The 18,607-nt window shown below is 35.9% G+C and overlaps 2 protein-coding genes across 3 annotated transcripts; both read right to left on the minus strand.

Moving 5' to 3' along the window:
• Positions 1-55: 55 nt before the first annotated feature.
• LOC121760009 (endoplasmic reticulum metallopeptidase 1-like) lies at positions 56-6,432 on the minus strand. Its single transcript, XM_042155609.1, has 14 exons — positions 6,321-6,432; positions 5,749-6,130; positions 5,114-5,352; positions 4,523-4,679; positions 4,184-4,261; positions 3,887-3,961; positions 3,676-3,795; positions 2,956-3,108; positions 2,336-2,861; positions 2,081-2,237; positions 1,660-1,769; positions 1,409-1,521; positions 737-1,094; positions 56-653 (listed from the first exon to the last, which is right to left on the minus strand). The coding sequence occupies exons 2-14, from the start codon at positions 6,088-6,090 to the stop codon at positions 346-348; spliced, it is 2,736 nt and encodes a 911-aa protein (XP_042011543.1). The 5' UTR covers positions 6,091-6,130; positions 6,321-6,432; the 3' UTR covers positions 56-345.
• A 1,098-nt stretch (positions 6,433-7,530) lies between these two features.
• LOC121759922 (homeobox-leucine zipper protein HOX9-like) lies at positions 7,531-17,744 on the minus strand. 2 transcript variants are annotated; one of them, XM_042155497.1, is made up of 18 exons: positions 16,146-17,744; positions 15,308-15,467; positions 14,767-14,855; positions 14,591-14,681; positions 14,423-14,533; positions 14,049-14,162; positions 13,870-13,953; positions 13,510-13,662; positions 13,342-13,416; positions 12,416-12,522; positions 11,734-11,896; positions 10,408-10,590; positions 10,180-10,260; positions 9,476-9,598; positions 8,863-9,167; positions 8,483-8,588; positions 8,164-8,313; positions 7,531-7,928 (listed from the first exon to the last, which is right to left on the minus strand). In XM_042155497.1, exons 1-18 carry the CDS (start codon positions 16,382-16,384, stop codon positions 7,773-7,775), a joined length of 2,490 nt encoding a protein of 829 aa, XP_042011431.1. In that variant the 5' UTR covers positions 16,385-17,744; the 3' UTR covers positions 7,531-7,772. The 2 variants fall into 2 exon arrangements, with proteins under 2 accessions (XP_042011431.1, XP_042011432.1); XM_042155498.1 differs by having other exon boundaries at positions 14,423-14,521; positions 16,146-17,743.
• Positions 17,745-18,607: the final 863 nt, after the last annotated feature.

The following is an 18,607-nucleotide window of genomic DNA, read 5'->3' on the forward strand; positions in this document are numbered from 1 at the left end:
GCTTTCATTTCATCCCATAGATAGGTTAGGAGTTTATGTCATCACACCTTTGGAGTAAATAGAAATATATAAAAACTATTATTGATCATTTGAAGAAATTATAAAAAACACACTAAACAAACTAAAACAACTCATCTAAATAGTTTATTTTTCTTCTTTTTTTCTTCACTATCTGATGTAAAAACAAGTAAGAATCATCATTCCCAACCATTCGTGTGTCGACTCGATAACGATCTCTCTGTGATTCACTCAGCATGACCATTCGTGTCGACACGATAACGATCGCGATCGATTCAAACGAGGTCCGTGTGACGATTATAGCGGCTGCTGATCTCTCTTAATCGCCTAGAACGACACCGGTAGACTGCTCAGGAACGCCAACGTGTGGGGAGACGTCGACTTCCCAAAGAGGGAGCACCACCGTGGGAGCTTCTGGAGAATGGTCTCCATTGGCGGTGTCAGTCTGTCCACATCCGTTCTGAGCCTCAGGAGCTGCTCGTCTCCGGCACTGGTTGTCCGAGTGCTGTTCCCCGACCAGAACAACGAGAGGTGAAACTTGGTAGGCGCCTTCCTCCCGCCCGAGAACTGGATGGTGTGCCATCCATCCACACCGCTCTTCTCACCAAGCGGGATCAGCTCATCGGAGTCTGCATCTGTATACGAGACGAGACAATGTGTTAGAAACGGAATGAATGGCGCGATGTGTCTGTAGAGTTGAAAATGAGAGAGCATATACCTCTCAGCTGGAAGTCCTCGATTTCTCCGGTGTTGATCGCTAGAGACCAGCGCGTAGAAATTGTGGTGTCGATGACAACTTGAGTCTCTCGGTTCTCTCCCCTCGTATCCTTTGCCACGTGAATCGACGGAATGTCAGATTTCAGCCAGCCGATTCCGGCATCTTTTTCCGTCCAGCAACTGTAGTTGACGGAAAATGTAACGAAATCTGAAAATCTATCCCTCCCACAAGCAAATCCTTCTCCGATATGACCGGCCTCCTTGATCAAATTTCCGGGAGTCGTCGAGAACATTGAAATGTACGAGACCGGTTCGAGATCTCCACCGTTTACTCGTGTTGCATCCACGACATGTACGACCTGGACACCAAGAAAATGTTAGGATATTATGATTACTTCTTCTTTTTCGTCACTTTACCACGTGATCGGTCCGTCAAAATCCTAACCAAACCGATGGGTCGGATTTTTTTTGAAATTTCGACCAAATCTAAGGAAAAACCAAATCTTTAAGTAGTTGCTTCAGTTTCGGCTGAATGGTTCAATTTTGGATCAATTCACCTGAAACCGAACCGACTACTTAAGATTCGGTTTTTCCAGTGTCGTCTCGGCTATACTCTAGATGGACTCGTTATCAAAATAAATTAACATTCTTTGATGGTTACATAAACACTTACGTTGACACCTCTAGCTATATCTTCCGTAAAAGGTGGAACGACGCCTCCCCACACGGCAACTAGAGATAGCACGAGCAGACTAGTCGTAGCAACGACAAGCGGTACTTTTGCACCTAGAGAAGAAGCGCATATGATCATTAGTATAAACCTTTCAGAATTTCACCATCCTTGTTGTGATAGAAAAATATATTTTTCGGATGGAAAACCGTTTACAAAAGCTAAGACGAGCGAAATAGCAGTGTATCGGGTACCTGATATGTGAATATACGACAGTAGATACACCAACGTCAAACATACTACTGCAGCAATGAATACAGCAAGAATGACATTTCCCAGCCAGTCGGGGCTAGCACCGGGATTCCTGCAACGATTAATACAAGCAAGTCTAACTACGTAAAAAAAGAGCATTCGCCAACCAACAAGCTGATAAATTAAAGACGGAAGAAAAGGATACGACTCGGAAACAAGAATTTATCATGCACATTTAAACTAGATGAATCAACATGCCAAAAACCTTTCAAGATATAAACTTAATCTTGAAATGGTCATTTTATCTTTTGACACTTGCAGGAATTCATTAATACGTGTCTCAACACATCTATACGATGAAGGAAACGAGACACGAGAAGAGAATGAAAAGAATGATATTGAGAGAGATCCCAGAGCCATTACCTTACGAAACGAATGGAGGTTCCCATTATAGTAGCTGACAACCTAATAACCATGCCGGAAGACAGTAGAAGGGGCACGGACAATCCGATTAAAATTGTCGCGGTTTTGAGCGGCTTTGGCAGCCTTGTTGGAGACAATGTTGCTTCGAGAAAACCATCTAGACATACCAGAAGAGGAAGATTGATTAGGAACGGTATAATCACAATTAGGATATAGTTATTGCCGGGATGTGCCTCGGCTGTCGAGGAAACTTACAAGCAAATGCAGGTGACGCTAGCCAAGCAAGAGCTAGATAAGAAGAACCGATCTTGTAGTAATTTCCGAGCATCAAGAGAACGAACCATTGCACCAAACCAGATTTAAAGACCCATCTCTCTGCATCTAACTCCGCCAAAGTGGTCCGCAAATTAGCAGGTAAATTTCTCCTTCTTTCGGTGAAAGTACGGGCCAAATAAGATTCGAGGATAATATAACCGACGTGTTGACCGGTGAATGCTCCGAGGAGAGCAGGCGCACCGAAGAGACAAAGTGCCAGCCATGGGTAGGAGACATACGGCACGGGTGAGGATGATATGATGGTGAGAACAAAGGCAACGGCTACAGAAAAACTAATGGAAAATATCCACATTAGCACGAGACTCAAACACCCTAGGGCCAACGATATGACAGCAGAAGAACCGCCCATCAACAACGACGTAGTCCATAACAAAAGGGACTGCATGATTATCGAATTGTAAAGCATGTTGGCGAAGCGCTGACGAAACGTGACCATGTATGTTCCCTATTAGGAATCACGAGTCAGACAATAATTTAGAGTGGCGTATATATAAAAGTGTTAGTGAAGAAATATGCGTAACAAGAGGCGATCAAGATACCAGAATGTCAAAATATATTGCTTTATCCTCGTTGGATTCCACGGCCTTGTTTTCTGGAAGGCTAGGAGAGGCGGCTGCACGAAGCAAGAATGCGAGCATATTTTCTCCAAGATGTTGAAGAGAACCAGGTTGCAATAGTTGTAACTTGTCGTTCTGCATTAGAAAGTGGCGTTACTCAAGCTCGCGTTGTAATAAATAGAGGGGAAATTGCAAAATAAATCATGAACTTTATATCCATTTTTGCAATTTTGACCTCACTTCCAAACCTTTGCAATTTATAATATATGCAAATGGGGCTTTCCCTAATTTTTCTGGCCACGGGAAAGATGAAGTGAACGTCTACATGGACCAAAAAGATGACGTGTGGCACTGGCATTGACTAAAATCCCATAGAGAAAGATTAAACATCAGTGTTTAGTATGCAACTAAGAATTTTGTTTGATAAGATTCGATTAATGTAAATTTCAATTTTGCTTTCTATTGCACACTAAATGACGTCCTTTATTCCAGCCTGGTGCCCACGTCGTATTTCCAGACATTTGGTATTAATATGCAAAGGTTATAAAGGAGACTGAAATCGCAAAATGAATATAAGTTCGTAATTATTTTGCAATTACCCCAAAAAATATGCTATGTTTCCGTCACAATAAAGAATGCATTACTACGTCTTTAGTAGGAAGCCTAAATTAATCGTAGTTGCAGCATAGTTTGACATATTACCTTGGTATGGTATACAGCAGTATAATCTACGTATGCAAAGTCAAGACCTGATAGCCCCGCGACCTCTTTGTAGACTTGAAAATCAGTCGCTGATTTTATAGCCCCCGAAGAAAAAATATCCTGCAGCATTCAGATATACGGTAAGGAGAAAGCACAAATTTTGGGTATGCAGATGAGATAATTCCAAAAGTATTTCCATTTTCCAACAAACCTGAGCAACGATTTGAGCTGACGGGTACTTTGCTACGGCAGCGAAGTTCTCGATTGCCCAAGGATTAGGACCAGCCTGTTGAAAAAACAATCAACACATCAAAAAGGAATATGATCCACTAAGGAGTGAGTTTATTGAAAGCAATATAACTTGTCTTTATCGATCGAGGTGAGAAATGTTATAATTTACATAGATTACGAGTGAGTCTATAGGAATGTGTCGATAGATATATAGTTACAACGAACCATTGGTAGAACGAAGATAAGAATAAGTGTTTTTCTCAAGTATATATTATACCTGGAAAATACTAGATTTGCCGCCTATGCCCATTGCTTCCAAATCGACAGCTACTCTTACTGTATCACTCCAAGGATGCTGCATAAATTAACGCTTCGTTGATATTACTATTGCTCCAGAGAATTGAAACTTCAGGTTCCACACAAAAACTTATACACCTCATCCATTTTACATAAAAACCAGAATTTTCATAAATTCTCATATTCCTTTACGTCATAAAAAATTCTTCGGAAGAATTTTGGCAAATGAAATTGGACTACCTCTATTTATTAAGGTGGTGGGTGAATTATCTATAAATTGTATTAGCTGAATGCGAAGAAAGCTTGGTTGCTAACGAACCTGAGTGACAAAGCTATGAGCGCCATTCAAACCTTCCTCTTCTCCGGTATTAAATAAAAATATAACAGAATTCTTGAATCCATGAGCCCACTGTGAAACTCCTCGAGCAAGCTCGAGCATAACAGCCACGCATGAACTGCAATCGCCAGCCCCTTCCCTGAAAATCGAATGGCAAAACAAGAAGTGAATATTTGCAATTCTGCTGCTATCTTTCTGACTCCATCATTCAAAACAAACGAATAATAATACTACATATTTGAATCAAATTTCTAATAGTCACCACTTAATACTAAAATCGTTCATGAAAGGCAAACCCCCAACCCTAAGTAGGATTTATCAACCCCCAATTAACATTTAATCATAATTAGGATTCAATTAGGATGGATCGATGGATGCAACATCTATGCAGATAATATATCACAAATTCCCTCGAGCTATTTCCAGTTTTGAATAGACTTTTAGTGAGTTTTAGAGGAAGGGATGTTTATTAGGAGTATAAAAGAAGATAACAAATACGAGAAACACTAGAAAACCATATCTCGGGAGAAACTACAAGACATGATATAGACTGAAAGCATATTGCAAATGTACCCTGCAAAAACAGTGTCGATGTGGGAGGACACCAGAATTGCTCTTTCTTCTGCTTCAGATACATATTTTGGCGTGATTCTCAATACAACGTGATTCAAATCTGAATAAACAAGGCTTTTCCCTTTAAAAAGTGCACCAACCATAATGTTGGCACCAGATTTTACATGGAATCGATCAACCTCCACATTAACCTCCCAATGAGCCGTTTTCTTTATAATTTCTGCTGCTTCTGTCACATACTGCAGCAGAAAATGAGAAATTGAAGCTGTGCATTAAATTCCCAAATGCAAAACAGGTTGAAGCTCTCAAGATCTTAGCAAAAAAACTCTGGAGATTAGAAACAAGTTTTCTAGTATACATCATCTACTTACTATTGTTACGAAATTAGATCAACGCAATCACTAAAGCAAGAAAATCACATGGAAATTAGTAGTCCGGTTAGTCACAGCATGATTAAAAACAAGAAATCTATGTTGCCAATTAAACTATAGAATGAGAAACATGTAGTCTCAAATCAAGTTCTAAACAAGTTGGATGATCAGTACTTTCAGGCTCCATAACTCAACAAATACGGCATATGCATAACAAAAATTCGAAACAACAAAACAGCGCTAAATGAGATGCCAAGAAACTACCTTCACAGCACTCTCCAGAGTATCAGAACCAACGGGGTGCGGGCCCAATTGAGCCAGAGCTTCGACATGTTTCATGGCCTCATGCTCCGAGAACCCCCTCTTCCCGACATGCTCGAGCGCCAAGGGCGCAGGAAGGCTCTCAAACTGGTAGTGATACACACCCCAAGACCCATATATGACCAACACAAACAATGTAAACACTACATAACTTGACCTCTTAGCAATCAGAGCCACATTCTTATCCCTCGACGAATTTTCCCCTTCTCCGCCACTATTTTCATGATTTGCAGCAGAACTAATTGAATTAGGCTTCAAAGAAGCACCTTTACCCCTCTGTCTCATCCCCTCAACTCAGTTTACAGTAAATTCAGTTGAGGTAATCCTGAAATCATGAATTGTGAATAAAGATTGCAGCTTTATATCAAAATCATGGCGAGAAATATTGAAAATAGAAAACCCAGAGCTGAATTCTTGTGTTAACAAAATCATGGCAACATTGGCAAGAATTTAAAATTTTGAAACATGGGATTGTGCTTTGTATAGATCATTCAAACATGAGAAAACAGTAATACCTGAATTGGGATTGTGACAGTGGAATTTTTTTTTGTCTAAATCAAGAGAGAGCTCCGGTTAGTAGAGTTCGTTGTTGGCTCGGAGTTGTGGAATATAAGTTGCGAAGTCAAAACTCTCATTACGACGTCGTATACTCCTCGAGTTCATCATACTAGTTCATAGAACCTATTTTAATTTATTTTTTTCTCTATTTATTTATTTCTCGAAATATCAACAAATAAATATAGGGAAGAGCTAAAATCCTAATATTAGTAGTATAGTTTATGGAAATAATTTTAATAAATAATAATAATAATAATTTTTATAATTATAGTTATGGATAGAATTTTTACAAATTATTACTATACTTTTTATAATTATAGTTTATGGATAGAATTTTTTACAAATTACAATAACCTAATAATAATAGTAATAATTGTAAAAAATAGAACAGTCAAAAAATACCTAATGATAATGGAGTCTTAAATATTTGTACCGGTTATTTTAATGTATTTATATCTCCTCTCTATTATTGATAATTGTATATCTCCTCTCTATTATTGATAATTAATGATTTATCCATACTAAAAGTTGGGCCGCTACTTTTTAAGGTTATAAATATTATTTCGGCTAAAATGAATTAAGTAATCATATCTAGTTCCTTCAAATATTCTACTACTAGATTGAATTGAAGTTTATGCCATAATAACAAGTTAATTAAACACATTACATGTATCAAATAGTATCTGTGATTTCATTGGTATTTGAAATCAATATGAATTTTGTTCAAATTCTTGATCCTCCTATAGTCAGTCTTACACGAAAATACTCTAACTCCCACTTCAAGAAACTCAATAACTAATAGATCAAGAATTTGAATCTTATGTATTACTTTCTCTAAACTCCCACTTTAAAGAGAGTACAAAAACTTAATAAATTTTTAAAATTCGTGAGACCTCATCTTTCAGTAAAATAAGTCAAGATTCGAATCCAAACACATTTGAAGGGTATTTGTGGTTCCATTAGCATTTGAAATCACAAATAAGCTCATTAAATATGAATTTTGATCCAAATCTTGACCCTCCTCAAAATGAGATAGTTTTGCACGAAAAGCCTCACACTCACATTTCAACAAAGATTAAAACATTCCAAAAAAAAGAACAAAATTAAAATCATCAAGAAAATAATACGTCAAGAAACCCAATAACTAATAGGTCACGAGTTTGAATCTTACCAATAGGGCGAGATCCATCTCGCACTCCCAGAAAGATAGAACAAAACCCAAAATCATATGGAAACCAATTTGGCAGAATATAACATAGATCAAATTCAATAGTCATTCATGCATTCATGCATGAAATGATTTATGATGTTTTAGGTTCTAATGTAGTTCAAATTCAGAAAATAGAAATATAAGTCTCCACCAATTCAGACGGAAATTATTAGTAAAACTTCGGCAACAACACAGCGCCTCAAGAGATATCAGGGAAGCACCAATCCATGAAAGCTAATCCGAGGCCATTAACCGAACCATCTGCACCCAGCACTTGCCACACCACAGCTTTTCCGTACAAAACGATCCGGTTCATCATCGACAGAGTGTTTCCAGGCGGAAGTATCACATAACCCTGAAATTCATTGAGTGTCACGAGTCAAAAACTATACATCTCAAACTCAAACTGTAAGAGCGATTTCTATGACCAAACTTGCCCGGAAATAACCGAACATTTACTGCAGCATTTTAAAATCATGTGAATAAATTTGGGCAAATGTTTATATTATTTCCGGTAATTAACCATTTTGTTTAATGAGCAAAGGTTTTGTAATCAAAACATAGGGTGGCAGTTTTTTTCTGGATTGTACCTGCTGTTGTATGGTTGGGAGGACGGAATACAGGTATAAATTATTCGAGCTACCAAGAACTCTATCCAGTGAGAGCACCTGCAGATTGTTCGGTGTGGTCTCTATCATGGTGAACCCAGCTGGATTGGTGTAGATGCAGACTGGGACCGACTGCAAGAACATAGGAGCAGTTTGTCAATTTATTGCCATGAATGCAGGTAAATCTATATTTTATCATTCAAATATAATACAAACAATCTGAACTGAACTTCGAGGTATACAAACTATGCCATCTCAGTACGATTCTTTCCATGGTAAAAAAATTCCAGTGTAAACGTACCCCCAGTGAGAAGCAGAGGATGGCACACGGGTGATTATGCATCTGTTCTAGCAGTGAATCAGTAGAATGGGGGTTGAGGCCAAGCATATCCACACCTAAACTCAATCTGTTTGAAGCAAATAGGAAGCAAACTGTTATTCCAGCATATTATTAAATGCCAAAAACTATGAAAATGCAGCATAATCATGAGCGAAATCCTCAAACATGGTAGTATTGTTAGAACTAGAAAATAATGCAGTTTGGTCAGCCAGAATTAATTTGTATGCTGATGATTAAGCCCAGGATATCAAATAGGGCATAATACTCCTTTAATTGTATAGAGTTGGGTTTTATAAATCACAATTTCGGATTTCTCCGACAGAAACATTTCAAAAACTTGCCTATAACTTTGGCACATCAAGTTGGCGAGGTTGACAGTGAAATCCAGTTCTGGAGTGTCATTGTACTCCATGGCCGGATTTGCTGCGATAGAGTTTGTTTCAGGAGCAGGAGTTGCTCCAAGCAGCATCGCTTCCAGAGACATTTCCTTTACAGAGGAGACTATATGTCGAAGATAGCCTCGCGCCATGGCCTCAACATCTCCCACAAGATGAGATTGAAATGGAAACTGGAACGCTATGATGACCATTGTGAGCGGGTTGTTAATGCTCTCATTCGATGCCAGATTGGAGTGTGAACTTGTGCCCTACAGAGTGGTTGGTAGGAAAATAGAATGATCAAATGTTTAAATTAGAGTAAAACCAATGTAATTGACACCAAAAGAAAACAAACAATATGAGCATCAACCGGACAAGAGATCTAGAATTTTGAAATCCACCTATCTTTTACATTCCTCTACAAAGAACGCAATAAACTTTTAGACATTTAGAAAGATAATAATGTCTTGTAAATGAATAAGACTGGACGAAGAAATTAAGCAAGATAGCAAACCAAAGAAAAATGGAAGAGCAAGAAAAAGAGGGAACAGAAGTTACAGAACTTATTTGAGCCTACCATGGAGTATACTCGAAATCCAGAAGCTAGTAGAACAGATTCATTAGGTATATTCCTGTCGATTGGGGCGAAGATCAATTCTGAGCAAGTCCCAAAACCATTATCTTCCATTCCGTTGCTAATCTGCACAAATAGCCAGAAAAAAGTTATACTCACTTACCAATCATTTCAACTACAAATCCATTTCAGGTTTAGGCACTAAATTCAGAAAGAGGAATAGCTTGTTTTTCACTAAGCTACAGATCAAATATGGATTTTAGAATTTGATCATAATTTTCAGATATAGATAATGGACTACTACAGTCGTCACATATAGTCCTCTAGTTCAAGGTTGTGATTCACCTCCTGCTTTGAAGGGCAATCATTTTGTTTGATGACATCAAGCATGTCAGCCTAAATTCACAACCTATATAATAAGTATGTTCACAACTGTTTCTCTGTACTTTAAAGAAAGAGGTATTGGAAAAAGGAATCGTCAAAAAAATTATCAGAACTCTCTGTGACAAATTGTGGAATTATTTTCACATTTAACAGGGCCTATAACTAATGATAATCCTAAAATGAAAGCCCAAAAGTGATGCATATATGCACTTAAACATAGAATAGAAAAGACAAAATTCACCACCAATGAACAAAGAGATCTGGATTTGCTTCCGGGAACACAATGTTAAGAATAATCAATAACAAGAAGATTATGTATTAACCTGTAAATGATACAAATCCCCTGAAGAAGAATTGTGCTGCTGACGATCCAAAATGTTATCAAATCGTACAATTTCCAGTACCTGGCATAGGAGTACAAGGAAAATAGACAGATTGAAACATTATAGACTACTCAGTAAATACCAGTATCATTCCAATCCACCATTTCCAAAAAATATCAGTTATTAGAATATACTGAGTAGTAAAAGCATCATAAAATTCAAGCAAACCTCATCCTCATGGTTGGTCTGGCCAAGCAAAACTGTAGTTTCAGATAAATTATGAGTACCCAGTCCTGGAAGGGCAAAGCCGGCAGCTTTGGAAAATGCTACGGGGTGGCAAGTGAAGTTGAAATTCATCCAACTTGATCGGCGCTCTTTCAGAAGCCTCAGCATGCTTGCAGGGAAAACATTCTGTAACAAAATATACTTATAGTTGTTTCTACAAAATGATTGATAAAGATTCATGAATACGATTTTATCAGCTAGAATATCTCATACTCCCTCTGTCCCAAGAAAGTTGAGTCACTTCATTTTTTGCACTCGTTTTGAAAAAATTGTAATAAATGGCTAGAGTGGATAAATAGTAAAGTAAAATCGAGAATAACGTAGATAAGAGTCATCTCTACAATATTTTCGGTTTTACTTTACTATTTATCCATTCTAACTATTTATTACGATTTTTTTTAAAACGAGTGCAAAAAATGAGGTGACTCAACTTTCTTGGGACAGAGGGAGTATATCATACTAATTTTTAAGTACAAAAGAATTATGTTGAAGCTTATTGACTAAATCGAGGATCTACTGCAATCACAAATTATGTTTTATGGTCCTTCTTGTGTTAAGGTACTCTCCGTCAAATGATTAGCTAAAAGTTCATTTAGTATCAAACGTTCAATACTATAGAATACTTAATACGAGACAACAGGAATATAACAATGTGGGAGTATTTTCATACATGTATAAACCTATCAAAATCTATTCCCATATCTTCTCTTACAAATGATGATTATGTACTTTCGCTGTGTAAATTTTTGGCATGGATTATCATCCATCACATTCAGGTGTAATAAACATGTAACCGAACGTGATCACTTTAGCCATGTAATTTGCTTCTCTGTATGGGGTCTGGTATTTTCTGTATTAAATCTCTAATAAAGTGTACAAGAGCACAAATGCTCTGATTCATTTCATCATCTTTCGCTCTGCTTGTGGGGGTAAATTATTAACATATTGCTTATGTTGACCTTTTCTATCATAGCTCTCATAAGGATAAATATCCAACTTATTCAACAACTATTTACATGTTTTTACATGTTTCTACATGCTTCTACATAATAATCTTGATTTTACCAGATTAAAATTTCATGTCATCATCATTAATCAAAAGAACAAAGTTTCACAGGAGACTTATCAAATAGTCATTAGAAAATAGCAAGTTAAAATGGTCAGATCATAATCCAAATGGGCTGAGTGTGTTCTAGTCATATATTCACAAAGGATATTGGAATGTAGAATGCTAAATTACACATTTATGGGAAAATTATTGTAACTCACCTGAAGTAGCAGAGAGGATTTCACACAAAGTATGCTATCACAATTCCCAGAGTCTCCAAAAGTCTGCTTTCGCTTAATGGACATAATGAGATCATCCGAGACATCAGGATTCATTATTGCCCACCCATCTTCGGAAAAGCAATTGACAGCCTCATTGAAACCCCTAAATAAAACAAGAACATATATTAAGCAATATCATACAAATTGTGATATCCACCTCCTACATGCTTCTCCAAAATATGGAGAAAAATCCCCAAGTACTGACTTTCTAAAATGTGGCCAAAAAATAAAAGACTCACTCTGACCCGCCAAAAATCAAAAGATAACAGTAGCTATGCCTACATCCTCTTTTTTATAACTTATGTTGTGTTTTAATCTGTAACTGCACGGCTATATGGTATAGCAATATAGCATAAGATTAGATGAGGTTTATAACATTAAATCTGCTTCAGGATGAAGAGTCTGAACCCAAAATGAGATTGATCAAATGACTTTATTTGTCAAAATATAATTACTTTGTGATACTGACTAAAATCTCTAGCATCTTTACAGAAGCCCCAAGCCTCATACATTATCCTTGTTTAACATAAAACACTGGATGGTACAGGATCCCTTTTCTTGTGCTGTGTGTAACATATAAATTAGAATAAAAATTTAACATGCGTAGATTCAAGAGTCCTACCTACTAAGTCTGTGGCTAAAAGACCTCCGAAAAGTGGGCTCCTCATAGGGATCAAGTGTCTGTGTACCATTATTCTCATTGACCACATTTTGAATATGGGTGAGTACCTTCATGAGAAAAGGAAGAAAGGAATTAAACTCAAATAATTTGCAATTATTTTAGCAATGATATTGACATACTATCTGTGGTACATCATAATATATGATGATTACAAAGGGATACTACCTTGAAAAAATTGCAAATCAAGAAAAAAATGTATTGCCTTTAAAGAGACATCTTCTTGTTAATGTACAAATAGAGTTATATATAAGGTATGAAGGAGAATGTTAATGAATAGAAAGTTCCACGTAACGGCTAGTAACAAAAGAAAATAAAAATGCATTTATTATTTTATTTTTTTCAGTTCCAACAAGTGAAGCATCATTTTCTTCATTTACAACTCCCTTTGTCAAAATCTCAATTGCAACATAATAAAGAACTGCATGACTTGTAAGAATACAATATATGGATGGGCTTTGAGTTTGTGCTAAGTAAGATACACAATTAGCCACAAGACATTTATATGTTTAGGCCTAACAGACTAAACTGTTCAAAATCTTTTGCAAGTTCTGTATTTTAGCCAAGTTTCTAAAAATTGTTGGTCCAGTTATAACTTTCTCAATACAGTAAAAACTGTGGCGATCTTTAAATTCATCAAGCAATCTCTCTTTTTTCGTTAGATGACTAATAAGAATATTTTATAAAATCTTTACATCTAATACTAATAGCAAACTTTCAATTTCTGAGCAAAAGGAGAAGATGAAATTAAATAATTGGCCACAATTTCACTTAAATCGTGGCTACATTGATTTGTCATTATTTTAAATACAACAGTAATTCAATACTATAATATAACAGAACACTTTGGTATTAAACAATTAACTTACAGAAATAATCGTCTTCTTCGCCACAATTTCAGATGACTCATAAAGAGGTCGGACTACCTCTGGAACAGATGAAGCCTGCAAGGAATTTCTACCATCAATATATATCCTTCACCGAAGCTAGTAACAACGTGTAATTCGCAGCAAGTTACATGAAGAAATGAATAATACCTCCAAATCCAAGTGCTCAACAAGATATATGGTTGATCCCCCTTCACTAGGGCGAATCATACAGCCACTAGCCAGCAACTTCCCTCTCACAAATTCTAGTGCAGCTGGTGAGCTTGGGGCAGCATCAGAAGTAGAAACCGATTTCTCACATATCTTATAAGAAAACATAAGAAGAATTAAGAACATGACAAGAGAAAGTATATATCCAGCACGACAAAGACAGTTAATGTATCCATTACATGTGATATGCATACCATGGTTACACCTTATTTTGGTGTCAACTGTTGATATAAATGCTAATTTGTGAGTCACTTTATTGATGCACAAATAATACTATTGCTTACAAAGAATCAATCTTACCACAAAGCAGCCATCGTCCAACAGAGAAGTGTATCTTATTGTCCAGAAGTCTCGAGCACAGGCCACCATAGTGGGAGCATAATACTAAACACAAAGGTCAATGTTTTGGTAAAAATACTAGTTTAAGATAAGATTTTGCTATATAATCCTCCATGCTAGTGAATATTTACTTTGCTTACCTGTGTATGAATCAGTTCAATGGTTCCCCCATTGTTTACAGTACGCCGAGCAAAGACATTCATACTACGGCAATGTCGAGACCAGGAGGTCCGGTCTTTGTAGATTTCAATTATCTGCATATAGAGCAAATGAATCAAAGAAAATTACAAACTTAAATTGAAGTTCTCTTAATGGGATCAATGTCGGGTCATGCCAAATTAGTAATATAGAAAAACATCTCTGGGTTAAAAGCACAGCTTTTGAGCATCCCTCTTGTTCAGTTTCATGATGTCTTTTGCAGTAACTTAATTGAGATGAAATAATGAGGAATAGATACCAAGAAGCTAATCTAAAATAAATCTACCAAGTGCTACTTGCTATAACAGGGCTTAACCTTGAAAGGCTCAAGTGGTACTGTAACATATGCACGTACTGCTACTCCAATGCAAGAGGATGAGATGTAGACAATGCTGGCTGAAACAGGACCTTGTAGCTGAAACACAAACTTTAATGGATCAAAAAGCACATCGATATGATTTAAAAATAGACTGAGAGCCAAAACCTTTTGCCATGGAACAGGGACCCAATTAATAGCAGTTCCAATAGCTTTAGAGAGGAACTCTGCCCTAGTTTCCTCAGCCAGTGAGACAAGGCTATAAGATCATAGAATTAAAAGTGCAATCAGTATTAAAATGATGGCAATTTAGATCTAAAAATTCTAGTGGCGCTCGATAGTACCCTCTCTCATCAACAATGACAGACACCTCCTGGGGATTACTAGCTTCAGGCCGATGGCGCATATGGTAGGTGGCAACGATAGAAGTTAACTGCAAAGTTATTTTTAGATAAGCAGCTGATAGTTTTCCAAATACTTTACATACAAAATAAAATTCTCAAATAAAGTAAGACAATCACATATGCATCCTATTATGCTCACAAATTGGCTTCCACTTCATAGAACTGTATAATGCAAGATAGTAACAGGTAATACTTCATAACTAACATGATTTATTTTGCAAGTCAAATGGAGATGTATCAGAATAGATTTCATTAAGATCATTTCCTAATTTAGAAGGATTTGGTACTGATACTTTCATAAGTACCAGATCATGTATAAACTTTAGAAAGGACAACTTTCAATGCAAAAACTGATTACATAAGTATATGCAAATACTGTATCAGGAATATTACTAATTTGTTATGAGTGGTCATGTACTTGAATTTTGGGCCAACAAATGCTGACTTTAAAGATGTTTTGAGTAGGTAAAAAATAACATACATTGAAGACTTGGTGCCGCAATTCCCCATTCTCACTTATTATTATGATCATCTTTTGATTCAAACCATCATTCTCTTCCTTTAACATCTTATTCGCTTCATTCAGACGCCTGTTTTCTGCTGCAACATCACCACTTTCTTTCTTCTGCTTTTCACGACATCTGAAAAGAGAAAACAAGAAAAAAGAGGTATTATAACCTGTGTCAAGTTTGTTCTCGACAGAAACTGGACAGAACACCATTTAGTCCTTTAAAAGAAACCAAATCAGAAACCAAATCAGAAAAACATTCTTGAACTTATTTCAAAATAAATTTCAACATTTGAACTAAAGATATGTTTCGGATTTTGTAACATTGCTTTTCTAGAGTTGACGGCAAGTTATAAATGCAGGTGGCTATGTAACCTGTACTGGCCTTGCATCCTAGAAATGTTTATGGCTTCGGCAAGTTTGATGAAGTTATCTTTTACAGTCTAACTGGGAGGGTTTTTGGTTTAATAATATTTTGAGGTATGTGATTTTCTGATATATACTCAGAATAATATACAAATGGCCAGATAGATTAAAATGAACCACTGAATATATTGATGACTAATAAAGGTAGTCAGCAATGATATAAATGTATTATGAAAAATTTAACGCTGATTGGCCAGCATTTAAGCATCTCATCTGAATCAGCATAACCAACTGACTACTGCTCTAAAATCATCAAACATATCAAAAGCATAGATGAATCACAACCACATAAGAATCATGAATGAGATGGATAAAGGGGGAAAATCAGAAATTTGTTTACAAGGAAATATGAATAATGAGACAAAAAAAGAAATAAAAAGTTCACCTGCGGTTTTGGAACCAGACTTTAAGTTGCTTGTGGTCTATGCCCCTCAGAGCAGGTTGGTCACGCATCATCTGTTGCCGCTGGAAATGGGTTGGATTTGAGCACACAGCATAAGCTTTCTCAAGAACCGCAATCTGATCTTCTGAGTATCGAGCATACTTTCCTCCCTCTTCATGCCTTTTCCTCACACCCTTGCCTTTCTGGATACTCTCATCAACTATCACTTCTGTTCTAGCCATTTTCGCCACCAAAACACTATAACTCTAAAACTAGAATGCAGCACATAAATACATCTCCGAAACCAGGATTTTGAATGAAAAAATATGATTTGTCAGATCCAGCTATAATCCTGTTAAAAGTACGTAACGACAAGTAATAAAAAGTATGACCCCCGGTTTCAAAAGATGCGATAAACCGTTGTAGCAGTAGGTGCTTTATAGCCAAAAGACCCAAATTCCGTGCTCACTAGCGAAATATTTGAACTATTCTGAACAACCTATACTATTTTTAATAGTCCAATTCAAAAATGCATTGCATTATGAGAAAGGGTCCTTGAACCCCCTAATCTCCATAAGGCATCTGTAAGACTAGTCGCTGATTTTTTTAGTCCGTAAAAAACTTATTTAAAACCATTAAATTTGCTGTGCTGAATGTGAAAATTTTCCCAATCTTCAACAATATTACAAAAATTCTAATTTGTTACAAATCTCTTTTCGTATAGCACCCCTTACAAATAAAACTACATAAATATTCACCATTACCATTTACAAAATAAAATTTTATAAATATTCACCATTCCCATTCACATTATTAGCATACTGAATTCTACATTGGTAATCAACAGATGAACCATTTCACATTGATTCCACCCTCAAACTAATTATTACAAGACGGTAGTTTACTATACACAAACTTACATACATACACATTAAGCACACATATAAGCACAATTAGCGTGAATTTGCAATTATTAGATACGGACATAGAAATTTCTCTAGCCACAATCCAAATTAGGAAGATAAATAAACACATGGAATATCCCTATCTAGAAGCTATAATTACGCGGCATGATTTTCTCGCATTTCCAGTGTGTGCATCGACATCCGCATAATGAAGGGTAATCATGTACGAGCAACTCTAGCTAACTAACACAAGAAATAAATTTATAGAAATCACCATACTATAATAACAACATATGCTCATAATTCAACTCCTTCAGTCAAATAAATACACAATCCCACCTATTCTGCAATAATATTATACTTAAATGCATCAGTGATTTCTGAATTTGCATACACAAGGATATGATTCATTACAAACAGAAAACCATAAAGTAGTGAGCTCATAATGTCATATACAAAATCATATATTTATCAAATTCAATATGTACACTTATCTATACGAAAAAAATACAGATACTTCACCCAGACACATGATTTTACAGCTGTGGAGGACTATTCGATTCACCGCCATTAGAAAATCATGCTTCATATGAATTACTCTACAAATTAAAACGAAACAAAGCCCTAATTCAATTTTGAGTATCGTGAAATGAAATGATTGGGCAGATTTTCAATTTGGCCCCTTTTTATTTGAGGGATGTGGTGGGAAACTGGGAACGGGAAAATGAGGTTTTCTGAAATTTTCCTAATTATAGGGGTCGTTTCGTAATTCCTGCAAATTTTGGGTTATAGTACTCCCTCTGTCTGCGAATAGGAGTTCCGTTTTCCCATTTTAGTCTGTACGCAAATAGGATTCCCGATTCACTTTTACCATTTCACTCACATTTTATTTAAAACTAATATATACAAGTGAGACCCCTATTCCACTAACTTTTTTCTACCCACTTTTTTTAACATCTCTTAAAACTCGTACCGGACATAAATGAGACTCCTAATGGCGAATAGAGAGAGTATATACTATGAATTATAGTATTATACTATTTGTAAGTGAAAAACAAAATATTGGAAATAAAACAAAATAAAAGTTATCTACTCATATAGTACTACAAAAAGTTTAAAAAAAAACATTTGCATTTCATTATCAACGTAATTTGTCAATTTTAGTTATCATTAATCTTCTCGATTTTAAATTAAAAGTTTTTGCATCTATTTCATAGTAGTGAGTATGCATAATTATGAATTAATTTTTTGCTATAGTTTAGAATTTCAAATATTATTAGTTGCAAATTAATAATTTTCTTTATTATTATTCACATTAAATATATTTATTTTGTTAAACGGTGGTTTTCTATTATTCACAAACCACCCAATAATTATGATTTTGGGTGATTGTAAAATAGGGCTAGTTTGGAATGAAAGAGAATATTACATAGTGTCATTGGAGAATCATATACTATATATAGATTTCAAATTAATTTCTTTCACGTTTTACAATGACGACAAATGATGACAAGTGGCGAATCTAAAACAGAATTTTTGGATGAATAAACATTAAATGCA

Source organism: Salvia splendens, chromosome 13 (assembly GCF_004379255.2).
Source record: "Salvia splendens isolate huo1 chromosome 13, SspV2, whole genome shotgun sequence".
In the NCBI taxonomy this organism is placed as follows: Eukaryota; Viridiplantae; Streptophyta; class Magnoliopsida; order Lamiales; family Lamiaceae; genus Salvia; species Salvia splendens.